The sequence below is a fragment of the Rhinolophus sinicus genome, linkage group LG01, assembly GCF_036562045.2.
Source record: "Rhinolophus sinicus isolate RSC01 linkage group LG01, ASM3656204v1, whole genome shotgun sequence".
Classification (NCBI taxonomy): domain Eukaryota; kingdom Metazoa; phylum Chordata; class Mammalia; order Chiroptera; family Rhinolophidae; genus Rhinolophus; species Rhinolophus sinicus.
In genome coordinates, this window is record NC_133751.1 from 186,178,320 (window position 1) to 186,198,214 (window position 19,895).

General features: G+C 37.2%; 1 protein-coding gene across 14 annotated transcripts in view; it reads left to right on the forward strand.

Moving 5' to 3' along the window:
- Positions 1 to 19,895, forward strand: part of UNC80 (unc-80 homolog, NALCN channel complex subunit) — a 186,990-nt gene that overhangs the window by 128,308 nt on the left and 38,787 nt on the right. For 13 of the 14 annotated variants that reach the window (XM_019726978.2, XM_019726980.2, XM_019726986.2 and 10 more), the window contains 12 exons: positions 1,108 to 1,208; positions 2,238 to 2,324; positions 5,452 to 5,635; positions 7,209 to 7,303; positions 8,977 to 9,066; positions 9,801 to 9,902; positions 11,770 to 11,950; positions 13,032 to 13,300; positions 14,767 to 14,901; positions 16,511 to 16,649; positions 17,315 to 17,411; positions 19,556 to 19,726. In XM_019726978.2, coding sequence (XP_019582537.2) covers positions 1,108 to 1,208; positions 2,238 to 2,324; positions 5,452 to 5,635; positions 7,209 to 7,303; positions 8,977 to 9,066; positions 9,801 to 9,902; positions 11,770 to 11,950; positions 13,032 to 13,300; positions 14,767 to 14,901; positions 16,511 to 16,649; positions 17,315 to 17,411; positions 19,556 to 19,726 — 1,651 coding nt within the window. The remainder of the gene's footprint in view (positions 1 to 1,107; positions 1,209 to 2,237; positions 2,325 to 5,451; positions 5,636 to 7,208; positions 7,304 to 8,976; positions 9,067 to 9,800; positions 9,903 to 11,769; positions 11,951 to 13,031; positions 13,301 to 14,766; positions 14,902 to 16,510; positions 16,650 to 17,314; positions 17,412 to 19,555; positions 19,727 to 19,895) is intronic. The other variant, XM_019726989.2, reaches the window with a different exon arrangement.

Sequence of the window (19,895 nt, forward strand, 5' to 3'; positions counted from 1 at the left end):
GGAATTTCTCCATACAACAAATAATTAAGTATGATTTTAATTTAATAATACTTAGCACTGCTAATATTAGGATGATTTCCAAAACAAAGACTCACAAATGTATTTCTTTTTAATTGAAATATTATTGATATACAACACTGTATTAGTTCAGGTGTAAAACGCAATGATTTGATATATACAGAAGGTGCCAAAAAAATGTATACTCATTTTAAGAAAGGAAAAACAACTGCATTAAAATTGTAATAATATATACCGATAACAAAAGATGGATACAAGTCACATTTGACGTCTGCAATTACAAGAGGTGCTCAAAGTGGTTACCATCAGTGTAATATTAATATCAGTGTAATATATATTTATATACAGAAGGTGCCAAAAAATGTATACACATTTTAAGAAAGGGAAAAACTGCTGATATTAATATTATATTATATAAAATATTTATATATATATAAAATCCATCACCACACATAGTTATAAATTTTTTTTCTTATGATGAGGACTTTTAGGATCTACTCTCCTTGTAACTTTCAAATATACAATAAAGTATTGTTAACTATAGTTACCATGCTGTACATTATATCCCCAGGTTTCATCTTATATCTGGAATTTTGTACCTTTTGACCACCTTCACTCATTTCCCCCCCCATCACCTTCTGCCTCTAGCAACCACCAATCTGTACTCTGAGTTCAGTTTTTCGTTTTTCGTTTTTTTAATTCCACATAAAAGTGAGATAATACAGTATTTGTCTTTCTCTGCCTGGCTTATTATACTTAGCGTAATGCCCTCAATGTCCATCCACACTGCTGCAAATGACAAGATTTCCTTCTTTTTAAGGCTGAATGATATTCCATTGCATATCACAAGTGTATTCTTTACAAAAGTAATGCTAATACCTAAAGACCACCCTATACTTGTTTGTTACCTTTCTTTGTAAGTAAAAATATTCAGAAACAGCAACAAAGAGGTCAAATATTTACCTTTCAAGAGTTCATAGAAACTTTTTAAGGCAAAAAAGAGGTTAATTAAAGCCTAGCAAATTGTTTAATACTTTATCTAATAGGTTTCTTTCCATTTATGACAAATGTTCATTTTCTCTTCTAAAGTGAGTGCTGTGGCCCAACAAGTCTTATGGAATTGTCTCATTGAAGATCCATCAACAGTTCTTCGACATTTTCTGGAAAAACTGACCATCAGTAATAGACAAGTAATTATTTTCCTTCTTTTTTTTCTTCTCCTCCTCCACCTCCTCCTCCTCCTCCTCCTCCTTCTTCTTTTCTTCTTCTTCTTTTTTTTTTTTTGTGGTGTAGTTATGTGTGTGAACACTGTTAAAAGCACGCAATGGATTTTACAGTGCTGTGCAGGCAGCATCAATGTCCTCTGACACATAGCCAATAAGTACTTTAGATAATGATAATGATGAGCAATATTAAACATTGCTGTTTTCTTTTGAATTTCTCCATCAGCTGATGTCTTCATAGTGTGGGGTACACTGCGAGTGATGACCCTAAGATACAGATTCTCCGTCTTTTAAACAAAGATTAAATTTAGTATAATATTCTTAGTATTGGGTACATCTATTGAATTCTGATTGTTTGGTAGTCTGTGATCGTAGGGTTATTAGAATATGTTGAAACTCTCCATTAGTCAAAAAATCTAATTTATGGGACCACCCTGTAAGATTATACCAAATAAAAGCAGCAATGTAAAATACAATGATGATGAAGAATTATTTGTTCATTTCTATGTTATCCTCCTGTTCACTGCAAGACTAAGTTTGGTTTCTAAAAGATAAGGTTAATTATATTTCCATTTATCTTCTCTCGGCCGAACTTTATCTGTTTTACTCAAAACCTAGGAAGCAGAACCACGGAGTTCAAAAAAACTGGTTTGTTTAATGGTTTTATTGACACAGGGCCTCCTTACATTTCCTTCACACCTGGCAGCCGTAGCAAATAGAGCTAACTAAATACACGGTTTTGCTGTGACTTGCCTATGGCCTATAGACACAGTATAAATTTTTGTTTATAAAAAAAGTTGTCTGACTACGGCTCAGTGAGAACATATCACAGTTGGCTTAAATACTATGTCCCAAAGACTATACTAAAATGCTGAACATAATGGAAATCAACATGGGGACAAAAGTAAGAAATAGCCACCTCCCTGCTTTTCCAGAAGCTAATTTAATCATCTATAGCCCGGCAGCTGAGTGAGCATAGACATTCTGTTCTTTCAGGATGAGTTAATGTACATGTTGCGCAAACTGCTCCTGAACATTGGAGACTTTCCTGCTCAGACGTCTCACATCCTGTTCAACTACTTGGTGAGTCTCAGCCTCCAGTAGGTTATAAAGGTTCATGTCCAACTAGGAAGAAGTAGCATGAGGAAAGGTCTTAGGAGGTTTTGGGCAATACATTCCCATTACTTATGAGATGAAAAGTGAACCCTGGTCAGTTAAATTCACTCCTGTGTGTGTGGGGAAGCCCCTCCTCCTGACACAATCCGTGACACGCGGTGGATACTCAGTTAATGCACTTTGTTCTCTGTCTTCCTTTGGCATTATACAACTTCCTTATGTTTGTTCTTCATTTTGGTTTTCTGTTGAGAAAACCTATGTCATTTTAGTCACTTTTCCCTTTTTCTGTTTTACTATTTAACACACACACATCCCGACAACTCCTTCCTGACCCCTCCAGAATTTACCAGTTTCTTTGTATTCTCTTTATACCCAAAATGAATGTGTAGTTTGGGGCTTGTTGACATGACGCCTGTTCTTTGAAATTACACTTCAATCCAGGTGGAGAGATGGCCAGATGAATTTCTATGCTGAGAGAGCTTCTTCTTTCTCCGTTACTCTCATCAGTCTTTGAGAAGGTTGGGAAATAAGAGTTACTTATATGCATCTGAGCAGAATGGTGAATTTAACTGATGCTACAACTCCAATGTGCAGAGAAAACTTGTAATCCCTTTCTCTTGGCTATGACTGATTGGTTTTCCTCCTGAGTGCCCACCTGCTGGTTGACAAGGGAAAAATATAAATAATAAAATACAATTTTTAAAACTCGAGTTTTAAGTTCAGACTGGCAAAAATAAATAAATAGTACCTTTGGATAGTGTTCAGTCTCTCTTGGCTGAAAATACTTAGTTTCTATAATTCCTTTCCCTTCCAACTACTTTCATCTTTACATGCTATGTGAAGTTGGGGAGGAAAAAAAAAGACCTTTGTGCAGCACTCTAGCTTTATTCAACATTTGCTCTGGCTCCTCCCTTTGTGAAACAGTGCCTTTATCTGTCTGGTTGCTGGATGCCCAGCTGATGGGAGCCAAAGCCCATAGCTGTTCTGGTACTTAGGGCCCCTCTGCTCCCACTGGTGTTTGCAGGGAGACTCAACCTCACCTCAGCTCCTGCTGGTGCTGTAGACCCCTCAGTTCTGATCATAAGCCCCTTATGTCTCCCGCTTAGGAAGTCCTCTGGCTAGATTATCCTACTCAAGTGACACCAACCTAGGACAATTCTATGTAGAAAGCTCTCCAGCTAAGCTTTCCGCTACTTCTTGGTCCTGTCTACAATACACAAAAGTCAAAGTCAGATTGTCAAAGCCAAATATCAGAGCCTCCCTCAGTTTAAGTGTGTGCTCTGTCAAGTTTATATTGTATCCAGGCTGGTATGGAACAGCTCTGCAGTAAACTCCTGTCAGAGACCCAAACAAAGACTGGAGGCAAGAGTGCCCCCAGCGTGCATTCCCATTCCCCAGGGTACCTGGACAGAGGAAGTGCTTCCCTGGACCACCACTTTCCTGTCCTTTAGCCTGGGGACAAGAAGATGGACGTTTCATTTCCCTTTGCCATACTCTCCTGTCAAGTCCAAATAAGCCCTAATGACAGAAATAAGTCCTCTTTATCCTTGTGCAGCTAGGGAATTGATAAGCAAATAGACAAAAGGTCTGATGACACCTTGGCCTGGCTGTGTAATCTTGTTTTGCATGAATATAAATATCCTGATTTGCATTTCTGTCTAAACCCTAATCTTCCCCTGAATCTCGAGAACACGGATGCTTTGGATAGACTGAAGAAAGTGTCTTGTACTCTGAACGGCATATCAGTGAAGGGCAGAGTCATTTTTAAACCATTCCCCTTATTACACATTTTTAAACCATTCCCCTTATTGCACGCCTGCCATTTCAATCTTTTTGTAACAACTATTACAAACGTGTATGGTAGGCATGTTGGGAACACCGACTCATCTCTGCCGGACTTTGTTGGGGACGTTTAAATCCACGTCTTAATTTGACTCAGTGATCTTCACCCTGGTGTATGCGCACATCTGGGGGTATATGAAGACTTTTAAAGGGGGTTTGATGCCCAGATAGTTTTAAGAGAATACATCTCCAAATCCTTAACTTACAAATATCCACTAATGCTTTCTGAGCCTGCCATTTCAATCACCATTCCCCTACTCTACACATAAAGGCCTCCCCTGACCATCACAGATGTCACCAGGCTGCATTGATAGATGCGTAAGACACAGAAAGGACCTGGTGTATGTATTCATTTTAAGGAAGCCTCATTTCTGACTGAGGAAGGCACTTTAAACCCATAGGACTTCCCATCTTTTCCTATATTTTACAGATTTCTACTAGGGTTGAGGTTTGGCTTTCATTAGGTATTCAGCCTTTAGAACCACCAAAGCATTTAGGTTAGTGACACTAATTATCTCAGTGGAACTGGAAAGTTTTCTAGGATTGACAAATTTTTAAAGAATTGCTGGATAAAAGCCACAGTGGAGAGAGGGGAGTACTTTTACATTATTTTTTCTGGTTTTTGTTGCTTCTTATTGAATAAGGTAGTTAACAACTTAATTCATCAAATTTGATGACACACATATTCCAATTACAATCAGTCCTCTCATTTCAATGTATAGAATGTTTCATGTATACTACTTTTATTAAACAAAATAATAAACTTATAATGAGACATTTTAAATGACAACTTAAAAATGTACAAAAGGGCACACTATTTTTTTAAAATTATTGAGAGGACACAAAGACTTTTAAGTTCACCAGCTTAACCAAACAGAGTGTTCTTAGATTCAGACTTTTAGATATAACCCAAGCTTCCAAGAGTGTTTGGGCAAATATCACATAGAGATTAATTTGGGGTAGCGTAAGTACCTGAGCTACCAAGTGACTTGAAGCCTGGAAAAATAATCTTCTACTTTCACCTGAAGAGGTAACCATTTTAGTGATTCATAAGAACATATGGCAATCTGTTCTGGTCAGTTTTCCAGTTGCATCCTCTCCTGCTTACTGCCATTGAAAGTGTTGGAGAAGCATTTAAACAGAGAATACGAAGGTACAAAAGAATATCGAAAAGAAAAGAAAAGCCAAGAAAATGAGAATGTGAGCTCAGGATTATTGTAGCTTTGTGAACCCTTCCTGTTCTGCCTTTTAGGTAGGATTGATCATGTACTTTGTGCGGACCCCCTGCGAGTGGGGCATGGATGCCATTTCAGCCACTCTGACTTTCCTGTGGGAGGTGGTAGGTTATGTAGAGGGCCTCTTCTTCAAGGATCTGAAGCAGACCATGAAGAAGGAGCAGTGTGAGGTAAAGCTCCTGGTGACCGCCTCAATGCCAGGTAATCCACTACTGCTTTGGGGGTGATATGACTTGTGTGTTTTTTTTTAAGAATATAAATAACCCTTTTAAAGACAAAGTGTTGCATTCATGAGAAAATTTTCAGAGTTCTGACCCTGGTGTTGAGTGCTTCAAAGAATTTTTGTTTAATATAATCCGAAGAAATATAATAGACCCTTTAAAAGTCAGCAATTGCCAGATGAAAAAGGAGACATCAGAACAGAGATCTGCGTGAATCAGTCCTTGAAGGGCTGCCAAGGTTAGAGATTTATTTAAGTCTATCACAGAAGGCCAGCTGAACTGAGAGCCTTTTTGAATGAATTTTTGGCACTGCAAGGAGATTAATATTGTTTGCATGGCATGGACCCCAGTCCTTTGTAAACTCAATGAGAGATGGCTTTATGAAAAATTGGAAAAGGGAAAAGCAGGAAGAAGGAGAATTACAAAAGAGGATGAAGTGTGATGTAAACTCTACATACAGTTCCTTTTCACTTTGAATAGCTTGTCTTTCTTTAAGATAAAAATTTTGCCAAGCGTTTATCCTCATGCAGTGACTAAGAAAATGTGAGATGATACATGTATTGAAATAAAGAGAAAGACAAAATTATAAAAGAGAACACAGGTTCTGGCAGCAAGGCCTGTGTTAAAATCATAAAACTGGCATTCATTGTCTAGATGATTAGTATTAGCTATGAAAAAGTACTTTATTTTTCAAGCATTTTTTCTCACATATAAAATACAGCTATAATTCATATTTCACAGTCATGAGGAAGAAATGAGTATAGGTATGTAAAATACTCGCTGTCACACCTGACTCCTGGTAAGCGTTCAATAAATGGTAGGTGTATATTTCAATATGTCACGTAGATGATCCAACAAAGTGATCAATTTTTATTATAGCAAAGAAACTTTTATTGTCATTTATATACTTAAAAACAACTCATTAAAATCAAGATATATCACAATGTTCACCAAGATTGGCAGTTAATGAATGAAGTAGAATAAGTACTATCTCACTGGCTAAGTGGGATACAAAAAATGTATATTTAAACTACCTTTCAGGTGTTTGTTTTGGTTTTGCTAATATCTGTTTATATTTTCTTAGCTATCATTGCCTGATCATCTCATTTAAGATACAGGCTATATTGTTGCAATGCTTAAGGTTTAAATTCTGACTCTTACACTAAATAAATGTGCCTTTGAATAAGTTACTTATAAAATCTTATAAAAATAAGTTTTCTGTTTCCTCATTTGTAAGATGAAAATAATAATACTCATGCCATAGGGTTGCTATGAGATTTAAATATGATTATGCACATAAAACCCATGTAAAAGTATTGATAACTCCATAAACGGTAACTATCACTATTTAATAAGTAAATATATTGAAAATACACATTTAACCATCATTAAAAGAGTGCAGTTAGTACAATACACAATTCACATTAAGCACTTATAGTAATTATAATCATAACAATAAAATATCAGCTTACTGATAGTGTAATACTTTGTGCTTTAAACACAAAATGTTCCTATAGTACAAGTCAATTCATTATGATTTTTACTTTTTGTAGGCACCAAAACCTTGGTAGTTCATGGACAGAATGAGTGTGATATCCCAACCCAGTTACCAGTCCATGAGGACACTCAATTTGAAGCCCTGTTAAAGGTAGGAATGACTTTTGACAGAAACAATTTTTATTTGCACAATGTGTATGGGCCACTTCCCTGGTCATCCAGTTTAGAATTAAATGGCACTTTGCTATCTTCAAATGAATATGTGCATTTATTTACCTCTTCTAGAATCTGTTTCACTATTGTGTATTTCCTCTGTTTCCTTGCACAATCCCCCCCATTTACTGACATTTTATCTCTGCATTTAGGCAAAATCATGTAGGTTCTCTCTCAGCTACGGCAGCATGACACTGGGGTACACTTCTAATTCCCCTGGGAATGCTGTGAATTCCTGCCTAGGAGCTCCCGGGCATCACGCGTGGTAGTTCTGGAGATGCCCTGGGCTTGCACACTGAGAACACAGGGGGCAAACTGTAGCTGCCAGCTGATGATCTATGCCAGAGACCCTTTCTGTGGCATCTACCGTGTTTCCCTGAAAATAAGACCGGGTCTTTTATTAAGTTTTGCTCCAAAAGACGCATTAGGGCTTACGTTCAGGGGATGTCCTCCTGAAAAATCATGCTAGGGCTTAATTTCCGGTTAAGTCTTATTTTTGGGGAAACACGGTAGTTGAACAATATACAGTCTTGACTTGTCACTGGTAGAAATTATTGGAAAAGCAGAAAATATAAACCTTAGAATAAATCAAGTGAGTCAAGAAAGTATTTTAATGGTTATGGCAATTATCCCCCTCAAAAGAAATGCAATCCACTGCTACACATGCCTGTAAGGTTTTTAAGGGTGAGTGATGAGTACACTAGTACAGTGATTCCCACTAGAGTCACTAGTGTTTGTTTACCTGGAATCCAAACTTTTGGTAATCTCATTTCCTGGAACACAACTCTAGGCCCAGACACAAGTAGAAATGGCTTCTGAAAAATTCAGTTTTACCAAACATATATATTTTATTTCAGTAGAAAGTATTGTTAAGCCTCCCTTAGACCTCACTCAGACATCTCCAGAGAATTCCTAAGGCCCAAGAAAGCAAAGTTCAACAACCACTCCATTTTCCTAGTTGTGTTGGAAGGTAGGATAACATGAAGGCGAACAGAGTGAGTCCAACGTGAGCTCCATCACAACCAGTGTGACCTAAATCATGGACCTCTCTAGGCTCCGTTTCTTTTTCAACCGTACTGGGATACTAATGCAGGTTATACAAGTTATCTGCATGGAAAGCACTGAACTTGGAATACAGTATATGATAAGTCCTCAGTGCATGGTAGTTTGTATTATTCTTAATAGTATTAAACATCCCTTCTTCCCAATATTAAGACTAGTAGATGCCACTATGCCTTCACAGCTCAACACTCAGTCTGAATTATAATTATACATATATTATACATATATTAGCACTATGAGAGCAGATGGTTTTACTACATTAATAGTCTTTATTATAGCATTCTTTGGATAACTGTGTATCCAAATCCAGCATGTATACATGTGTGTGTGGGGGATATATATATATATATGTGTGTGTGTGTGTGTGTGTATACATATATATATATTCACACACATATATAGTATATAAAAGTGTATAATATATATGTAAATATATAAAAATTATAAGAAATTACCTTTTTAAAATAATATTTGTATTTTTCAGCTTACTACCTGGAACATAGTATGTTCTCAATAAACATTTATTAAAATATGTTGTTATTGTCCTAGGAGTGTCTGGAGTTTTTTAATATCCCAGAATCCCAGTCAACACATTATTTTCTCATGGATAAACGATGGAATCTTATCCACTACAATAAGGTGAGTCTGTGCAATAATGACACTCATGTTGAGTTGTGTCAAAAGTTTATCATGCCTTTTCTGACAGCTGCTAGCACTTAGAGAGGCATTGCTATTAAGAGGTTAAGAGCATGGCCACTTAGGTCACACCACCTTATTATCTATGTAGCTGTGGACTATCCACTATACTTTTGTATCCTTCAGTTTCCTTGTCTGTAAAATGAAGGTGATGATAATAGTATCTACTGTAGGGTTGTTGTTGTAATTAAAGGAGATAAGCCAAGTAAAACACTCATTATTGTTACATCTAGATAAAAAATTAAGTTGTCCCTATAGTAACCACATATGTTTATTTGGAATTTTAATGTTGTTCAGATTCCCCTTTCTATTATGTTAAGTGTGACCAGGGTGACCTGATCTAATGAGCATAAAGAGACTTCAAGAAGACCAGTGACATCACTTTCCAGTGGGCTTCTTCTTCCAGAATGTCATTTAGTAAATTGCCTTTGGCTCCTTTGCTCCTCACAGCTTTGACATCCTGGTGTTTGGAAAGAGTGTTCAGCCTTGGCCATTTGAAACTTTCCTGAAGAGAGGGTTTACCATCCTTTGGATTTTGTAGAATTGGGAAATACAAAGTAATAAGAAAATCATTAGAAAAAAATGTAACTTTTGTTTGTCTGACTTTTGAGTAAAGAAGAAATGAGAGTAAAAGTTTAATCATTTGAAATTTTTGTCATTGTGTAATCCCATCACAGACCTATGTTCGGGATATTTATCCTTTCCGGAGGTCAGTATCTCCACAGCTGAACCTTGTACATATGCATCCAGAGAAAGGACAGGAGCTCATTCAGAAACAGGTGCCTGACCATCTCAGTTTTATTTTATGGTTCTATCATGTCATTGAGATAGATGACATGTAAATGTGTTGCCAACCTGAGATTCTGTGATTCTGTTATGATCCTGAATGGATAGGCCCTTGGTTAATAGAGGATTTCCCAAAATAGTGTGTTAGTTAACTTTTATAAATCAGATCATAATGTAAAACTGTTAAGGAACACTCACCTGGAGTAATGCTATGATGAATCATTGGCTATAAACAAAAGAAATCTTCTAATTTATTTACCTACTAGTTTCCAGATATGGATTTTCATTCCATGTTTTTGTAAAACAGGATCGGAAGTACATATAATATAAATATAAGAAGGATGTCCCAGAGGTTTACGCTAGCTGGAAAAAATAAATAAATAAAAGCAATAAATGTAATATGTTTGAAAAAGGCACTGAACTAAATCCAGAGATTTGGACTCAGTCCCAGCTCTGCCACTGACCTGTGATCTGACCTTGGGCATGTCACTAACTTCTCTTACAACAGGAGGAGACATAATCAAGCAGTTGGACTTAGATTTAAAATTGAAGAGCAGAATAATGTTCACATATCTCACTGAGCTTTGAGCTTAAGGAAATTCACTATTTTGCAAGCAAAATATAGCTGTAATATGCAATTCTAATAATGATATGGCTTTAATATGGTCTATGCATTACATTAGTTTTTATTTACATTATTTATAATTGATTTACATTTATTTTTAATAAAATGTCTAAACAAGAATTTCGGGAGACTTTATAATTTCAGTATTTCTGCACATAACAGAGATGCTAATTTGTCATCAACTATCCAAAATACTTTCATGAGATGAATACGAATGGCATAGAATTAGACCACTTAAGTAATTAGAAATATAGTTACCATTAACTACCTAAATTACATTTAAGAGAAAGAAAATACTGAATGTGTTACAAGACGTGAGATGTTAGGCAAAACTGTAAGCTCTTACATTTAAACAATTTCTAAAACAATTCCCCCCATATTATGCTCATTCCCGATTTTGGCAGCAAAATAACTAAAGCCATCATCCATAATGGCACTTCACTAGTTGTTTGTTTGTTTGTTTTTTAATCATATTTAACAAGATGTTATAAAAGAATAGCATAAAATGGGGCTCTTGTTCCGTGTACACTCCAACTTGAACCTTAGGACTTCTTTCTAAATTCCTCAGGGGGATACTTTTATGCAGGCCCATGGTCATGGCTCTGAAGTTTCTTCAATAGCTGTTCACCGCTGCTGAACTTCCTAATCACATCCCCTGTCCACTGATCAGCAACAGAGAAAGAACAAAGAGAAGGGATTAAGAGTACCATGTCTATGCCATCTAAATTCAGTTAAAGGGGCACTAACCTAGGTCCCATCAGCTTTTGTCCCAAGAAAGATTTTTTTTCTGGATCCCATTTCAGCCATTTTAAAAGAAGCAAATACAGAACAGACAGGAAACAGCTTAAGGCATCAGTGGAAATGGTAGAAGCGATCAGAACTGATTGGCTGGCTCCTGTTGGAAAAGGTCTCCCATATTATAATATCCAGACAAATGGCCTCTTTAATATTGAAGTATTCTTGACAATGCTTGCCTTGTGCTCCTTCAGCCTTCAAACTCCGTAAGAAACACTTCCTTCTGTAGAGCAGACAGATGCAGGAAGTGAGAGTCAATTAAGTATTGTTTTCTTTTTCTATGTGGTAAGGAAAAAAAAACATTTCTCATTTCACTTTTCCCCCCTTCATTTTACCAGCCTGGTTGGCCATTGAAGATTTGACTTCAATGTCTTCACTCATTGTAGTTTCAGAGTAGCTAATTCTACTTTTCATCTGCTCCTGCTTTTGCTTGCTGCTAGGTGTTCACACGGAAGCTGGAAGAAGTAGGGCGTGTCTTGTTTCTCATCTCCCTGACTCAGAAGATCCCCACAGCCCACAAACAGTCCCACGTCTCCATGCTCCAGGAAGACCTCCTCCGACTGCCCTCATTCCCTCGAAGTGCGATTGATGCTGAGTTTTCACTCTTCAGTGATCCTCAAGGTATCAGGAAAAAAGCATTTGCTCTCTTGTGTTTCTCACGCCCTTGTTTTGTCCTTAGCTGGAGAGCATCCTAACCAACAGACAGTTCTATAAGCCAGTGGTTCTCAGCCCTGACTTTGCACCAGAATCACCTGGAGGACTTGATAAAACAGACTGCTGGCCCCCACTTTCCACCCAGGAGTTTCTGATTCAGTACTTCTGGAATGGGGCCCGGGAACTTGCATTTCTAAGTTCCCAGGTGATGATGATGCTGCTATTCCGGGGACCAAACTTTTGAGACCACTACTCTAAGCTAATCATATGCATTTGAAGGAAGTTGTATGGTGTTGTTAGGGGAGTACTTGGCTAAGTGAAGAACAGATACAAATGCGTATTTTTCTATGATGCTCAAGAGGAGGCAAAACTATTCCACAGTGACAGAAATCAGGACAGTCGTTCACGCTGGGGGGAATGAGCTCTCTGAGGTGATGAAATTGTCTCTGTATTGATTGGGGTGGTGGTTACATGAGTGTTCGTTTTTGTCAAAATGCATTTAACTCTACATTTTGCTCTCTCTAAATTATACCTGATTTGAGAGAGAGAAAAAAACAGAGACAGAGAAACAGAAAGAGACCTACTTTGAAACCTTGTTCTTTTACTCAGTTATTTGCTTGGTACAGTTTACTTAAATGAGCATACCTATGCTCAATGTCATCTAGAAGCTTCAGAGTCATAGTGGAGAGAACTCTAGTCTGAGGAGGAGTTAAAAGACCAAGCACTTGTCCTAGCCCTGCCATTTTCTTTCTGAAATAACTTATTTTTTCTCAAAGCCACAGCTTATTCAGCAGCAACATGCTAAAAATGTCTGCCCTGTCTTGACCACAGAGTTGAATCAAAGAGGTAATGCTGAAAGTCCTTTGAGAACTAGGAAGTGTTATACCAGTGGCAGCAGTATTGTACTGGGAACCATTTCAGCAGTATATCTTCACAACAGGAGTTGGAACAAATGAAAAACAGCAGTGCCCTTGGGTTTGATCGCCTGCCCACACTGACAAGATTGATGTGGGGCTCATTCTGTCTCTGCTGTTTCATGTTCTTACAGCTGGGAAGGAGCTGTTTGGCCTCGACACTCTTCAAAAAAGCTTGTGGATCCAACTCCTGGAGGAGATGTTCTTGGGCATGCCGAGCGAGTTTCCCTGGGGAGATGAAATCATGCTTTTCCTCAACGTGTTTAACGGGGCTCTGATCCTCCACCCAGAAGACAGTGCCCTGCTCAGGCAGTATGCTGCCACCGTCATCAACAGTGCAGTGCATTTCAACCACCTCTTCTCTCTCAGCGGCTACCAGTGGATTCTGCCCACCATGCTGCAGGTGCCCAGGCTCTCCTCTCCTAACCAAAACACTCACCCGAGTACTGCTCAACTAGTGGGTCAACCAGATCTATACTGAAACTTTTTAGTGGCGGAGTTCTCTTCTTTTGTGATAGCAGAACTCACCAAATGAAATCCCCTTAAAAATTTCCAAGAAATCTCAATGTTCCGTTCTAGGCTGAGATCCTCCAGACATGGAATATTCCTTTTCCATTTCTTCTAGGCCAGAGATTCTCTGAGTGTGGTCTCTGGACCAGCAGTACCAGCGTCACCTGGGACTCTGTTAGAAATACCCATTCTTGGGCCCCTGCCAGACTTGCAGGATCAGAAACTCTGGAGTCAGGGCCCAGTGATCTGTGTTTTAACAAGACCTCCAGGTGGTTCTGGTGCCTTAGAATATTTGAGAACCATTATTCAAATGTATGACAGGTGTTCAGCTGATGTTTCTTCCAAGACATTTCTCTGACCTCTATCTGAATAGAGATTTTAATGGCCATTAAATTTGGTATGAAGGGATTGAAGGATTAGTTTCTGTTTATTCCTATCTAATGTGTATCTGACTACATTTAAGAGTACTGAATAAAGTTCACACAGGGCCTGGGGTCTCATCCTAGTTCTCTGCTTTTATGGAAGTTTTAATAAAAGTTATGAGAGTATTACATACTTGTGCAAAGTGAAGTTTGTACAACCTACAGGGGCAAGAAATTTAAATATCACGAGGGCTCTCTGTCCTATTTTTAACTAGTTGGAATTTCCCCCATTTTTATAACTTTTTTACTCATTACTTAAAACAATAAATGTTCATTATAAAATTCAGAAGCTAAAGAAAAGCTTAAAGAAGAAGATAAAGATCACTTATAATCCTCCCTCCTACATAACCATTGTTTACACTTCTTGAAAATCCTGGCAATCCTATTTTTTAAAAAAAAGTACAAAAGTTGAATCATACCGTATATTCAAGTTCCTTAACTACTTTTTTCATGTAACACTAAGAATATCATGGGCATTTTTTTTCATCTAGCTACATTTAGTGCTATAGTATTTTAAAAAATAACTATAGCACTAAATATAGCTATATGAAAAATATGTTGTATGCTTGTGCTATAATTCACTTAACCAACCCCAATTTATGAATAATTTAAGTTGTTTCGAATTTTCTACTATTATAAGCAAGCTTACAGCAAGCTTACGCTTTAAGCAGGCATTCTTATACATTCATCTTTGTATATTTGTCCAATTTGTTCCTACTCACAAACGTCCTGGGGGAAAAGTATATTTATATTTTTAGGATGTTTATGTATATTACCAAATTTCTCTCATGAAAGGGTGTACCATTTTACACTCCTCTCCATCAGTTTATAAAATTATCCATTTCCCTCCATGTTTCCCATCGCTACGAGTTTTAAAAGCAAACACAACTTTGATATGCTATTAAGCATTTTCTGAATATGTGGCATTTTCCCATAGGTGTACTCTGATTATGAAAGCAATCCCCAGTTGCGTCAAGCCATCGAATTTGCCTGCTACCAGTTCTACATTATACACCGGAAGCCCTTCGTGCTCCAGCTGTTTGCTAGTGTGGCCCCTCTCCTGGAATTTCCTGTGAGTAAACTCTGTGGAAATAAACGAAAACCAAGCAAATGAGAAAAGCAAAGGCTCTTTATTCATAGCTTGCTATATATAGCAAGGGTGTCCACCACCATCACTTGTGTTTTGTCAGAGACTCAAAGGCAGACAGAGGAGTGAGAAAACTTGATACGGAGAAAAGGGAAGGCCCTTATTGGAGGCTGTTGGCCTAGGGAAGCTGGGTTAACTTGAAGCAAGGTATCCTATGTGCTTAGTCAGGGGTAAATATTGGCTGTCTCTTTGATCCTATGCTGGAAGCAGAGACAATGATTAGGGAAGTTGTCAGTTATTCATCCAGTCCTGGCTGTTTGGGGGCCTATTGTTATAGGGGTTATCATTTGGTTTTCATGAGAGTTAGTAATCTGACTTCCAACAAGCCTGAGGAACAGTAGGCTGGCTTCCTGGGCAGTTTGCTGCCAATTGTGGATCAGAGTTCTATTTCTGTATATGGCTTGGTCATTGTTCGTTTGTATAATCAGTGTCTCAGCTCTCATTCTTCAAACAATGGGGCATGAATGCTATAAATCATTTCTCTTTCAACAAGAAAATAATTTCTATTCAACATTTCTCTTCAACCTTCATCTCAGCACCCCCGGCATGTAAATAGACAAACTCTTCAGTTTTTTATACTCAATTAATAAAAGGGCAGAAAATAGAAAATGATATAAGGAGGAGTTTCATGTTCTCTTTCCTTTCTGTCACTCTCTAGCACTTACCCCACTTTATTTTCCTTTTCCTTCAGAGCATTTATACCATATCACATGTCATACATATATTTGTTTCACTATTATGAATCTCTACCACACCCCACAATAGAATTTATGCTCCATTAAAGCAAGACCTTTGTTTTTTGTTTGTTTTTAGCCGTTTGGTGTGTATGTTTTGTTTTCAAAGGTTTTGCCATAACCTTAGTGCACAGAATGGTGCTTTATACAGAGTAGGAATTTAATAAGAATTTGTTATTTTAATGAATGAATCGAAGCCATTTTAAATAGATTTGAGATGGCAAGTATCTCCATTTTGGGGATATATTATCAAATAGGATCTGTAAAATTCCCATAGTTGTTAAAATAAGCATCTATTCCCCCAAACATATTTGAAATATTCAACTAATCCATTATAAAAATTGCCATTGGGAATGCTGAGTCCTACATTTGCAGACCAGGGGAGCCATTGGCATGAAATTTTCTGGCAGTTCACATACCATGTTCCCAAAAATAAGACCAGGTCTTATATTAATTTTTGCTCCAAAAAACGCATTAGGGCTTATGTTCAGGGGATGACATCCTGAAAAATTGTGCTAGGGCTTATTTTCTGTTTAGGTCTTATTTTCAGAGAAACATGGTATTGATGTATTTTTATGAGTTTCCACAAATATCTGTTTTGTACCACATTTGCCCTTAATAGATTCCTTAAAAGGCAAGTGTTCCAGCAGCACTGTTGGACATTGAATTATATAAGTCGAATACCAGATTGATGGTGTAATTGTTACCGGTGGTAGTGTTTGTGAAATTTGAATTCCTGATCAAACCATATTAGTACTGAGATGGGAATCAATAAACTAAAATTGCCTTTCTTTATACAGGATGCTGCCAATAGTGGGCCCAGCAAAGGTGTGTCAGCTCAGTGCCTGTTTGACTTGCTGCAGTCCCTGGAGGGAGAGACCACTGACATATTAGACATCTTAGAGCTGGTCAAAGCGGAGAAGCCTCTTAAATCATTAGGTAAAAGCAAAGTTTGCCTTGGCATTTCTTTTTCTTTTTGTAATTGCTCTTTGAAAAGTAACTCTGTATTGAGTATTTTGAACTAAATCCAAACAGCAAAAATAAATGGACAGTGGTATAAATTAACTGAGTACATTTTCCTATCTCCTGTTTTTCTTAAATTTCTTGTAAACCTTAAAGAGTAAGGAGTTCTCTGCCGTGAAAATTATATTAAAATGATGTTTAGTAAACAACTCTAGCACTGCAGTTTACAGAAAATTGAGTTTTCCTGGGCAATTGTAAGTGAATAAATAACCCACCAAACTGGTCTTTTATTATCATGTATTATTAGAAGTAGAGATAATTCAAAAATAAAGTCTCACGTCTGACTTTAGACCATCCAAATGCCCTTTGATATCTCTAGTAGGTGAGACTTAAAAAAAAAAAGAAAAAAACTACCCCACAAAAAAAAGTGCTTTTATTTTTCATCTGATTATTCAAAAGTAAAAAACCAAAATTTTCAGTCCCTTTAGATGAAGATAATTATAGTGTTCAGAGTTTAGGAACCAAGTCTGACAAAAAAATGGCTAGAAAACATAACTGGAAAGAAAATGGTAAGAGTGATAAGTTCTTTACTCCTGGTAAAATCTACTCTGATTGTGTGCCTTGACCTTCTGTCCCTTCAGATTTCTGCTATGGAAACGAAGACCTGACATTTTCTATCAGTGAGGCCATTAAGCTCTGTGTTACGGTGGTGGCATACGCTCCTGAGTCATTCAGAAGGTAACGGCAGCCCTTTATTCTGTGCCTCATGACAAGTAAATATAGCAAAAGAAATAAAAGTGAACGAATACAAAGGTTATGTTTGCTAATCAGCCTGTAACATTCCGGCAAGTAAGTTTTCAAAAACTAAATTTTAGGAAACTTGTCATAGCACAGGCACTGGAACATACAGTAAGTCTTCATTAACTTGAAATCCCCTAATTTGGAATTTTTTGCAGTAGCTAAAATGTTTAGTCTTGTTTAGAAAATATCCTCACGTATAATACAAATTAATAGCAAATACAAGTTTAGAATAGATTTTTAAACTATTTAAGGAAACTCCTTTCAAGGAGCAATAAGAACTCCTGTCTCACAAAGAGCAAGAATATATCTTGCCTGTTATTTTGCTAAGTGTAAGGAATTCAAAAGACTCATATAGAGAGTGTCATCCCAATTCCAGGATGTTGGCTTAGGTCTGAGATATATACTACTATGTGAAATGAAAATCAGTCTCATCTCTCTATTAAAATAATTCTTCAAAAGGCAGAGACAGTAATTCAAGTGAACCACAGATAGCCTCCTCGATGTAGTTTACATCCTTAAAAAACAATAGAATTGCGTTCCTTTAACTATTCCATAATTCTGGATTAACAAACCCTTTCGCCTCCCCAGTTATATCAACATTAGGCACTTTCTCCCTCTATACTTCTCAGTCTTTGATCTTTTCCGATAATACCTAACTTGTAAACAAAGCACCAGACTATATGCTACCACATGTTTGGTATATCTGTGTAAATCTTCCAGTGTCCGACATGGTGCTTTGTTCCATGGAAGATGTAATAGTAAACACTTATGGAATGAATGAATCAAACAACAGCCAACTGTTTCAGTTTTCCTATTTTCCTCATTTGTAATTCCTTCCCTGGTAGTCCTTTGTGGTCAGAAAATAGTTTGAGAAAATTTGACGGTTAGCCATAAACATCATATAGCTTTTGCCTCTGCTTTCTCTTACTTTGAGAGAAGTATGGGCTGATAAAGTGTTCCAGGATGTTGCTCCACTGTTAAGACTGCCAGATCTAAGAAGTTTAGTGACTTTCTGATGTAAAGTCAAAGAATTGAGACTACGAACTCCTGTCACACAAAACACAGGAATATAAATCTTGTCTGAGTATCATCCCAATTCCAAGATGCTAGCTTTGGTCTAAACTAGAGTCACCTCCATTGGTCGACCTCCCCAGAGCAGTTGATGATCTCTTGGTCTTGGGATGAGTTGTGACTCTGACTCAGGTTTGAAGTGAAAGGGAATGTGACCAGTGATTCTCCTGGTAAGGGAGGCCGGAGAACTTGCATCTGTCCATTCACACTAGTCTAGTTCCAACCTAATAATCAAGCCTATCCTGAAACATCTTTAGATCAGGTGATTTATGGAATACTGGGTAGAAAACTAAAGCTGATCTGAATGTAAAATAAGGTAACCTACTTGGGATGTAAAGATTACTTGAGGCTTTACAGACTTACACATTACTTCAAATGCTTAATTCTCTCTGCCTCATCACAATCTCCTTATCATCAATTTGGCATACTCTCATATTCCTCCTTAAATCTATTTTTGGTTATCAATCAGTATAGAAAAATGTTGACCCGACTAGTGCAGCTATACTATTTTAACCGAGTGGATATTTTGACCTCAAGTATGTTTTGACTCTGACTTTACAAATATAAACATCTCCATCCTAACTATTCCTACAATGATAAATTTTATTAAGGAATTATTTTCTAAAGCTAATTTCTGTATGCCTGTTTAATTCCTTGATCAATCATTTCAAGTTGTAAATAAATCACTTTCAACTTTTCATTTCTATTTGCATTTTATTTTATCAAAGTTATTTTCATTGAGATTATTTTCTTTCCACATAAAATTTACAATAAAGATTTAATTCATTGATTAGGTTTTTTGGGAGGACTTCTTTTATTTTGGCCTAAATCAAAGTTTGCCCATTAGAGTTTCTGTCATTTTGAGCTTTTGTGTTACAGAATTTGATCATTATTCTTGCCAGTTTTCCCATGTCAAATTTCAATGTTTGTCTTTTCATTTATGCGTGCTCCTAAATATGCCACAACCAACAAAAGTAAAATGTGACCTGGTTTTTTTTCTGTGGATATAGTCTTCAGATGCTGATGGTCTTGGAAGCTTTAGTCCCATGTTACCTACAAAAGCTAAAGAGGCAGACATCACAAGTGGAGACAGTGCCTGCTGCCCGAGAGGAGATTGCTGCCACAGCTGCGCTTGCAACATCCCTACAGGCCCTCCTATACAGTGTAGAGGTCCTCACCAGGTAATCCCATTGTCAAAAATGTCCACAGGCTTAAACTCTATATATTGACTGAAAAGATGAAGGAAAAAAAGATGAAATAAAACTCAGTCTTTATTTACAGTTATCTGCCCAAACTCAGCCCTTTATGGCTTAAAACTGCACACGCTGCCTAAATTATTTGGATAAATAG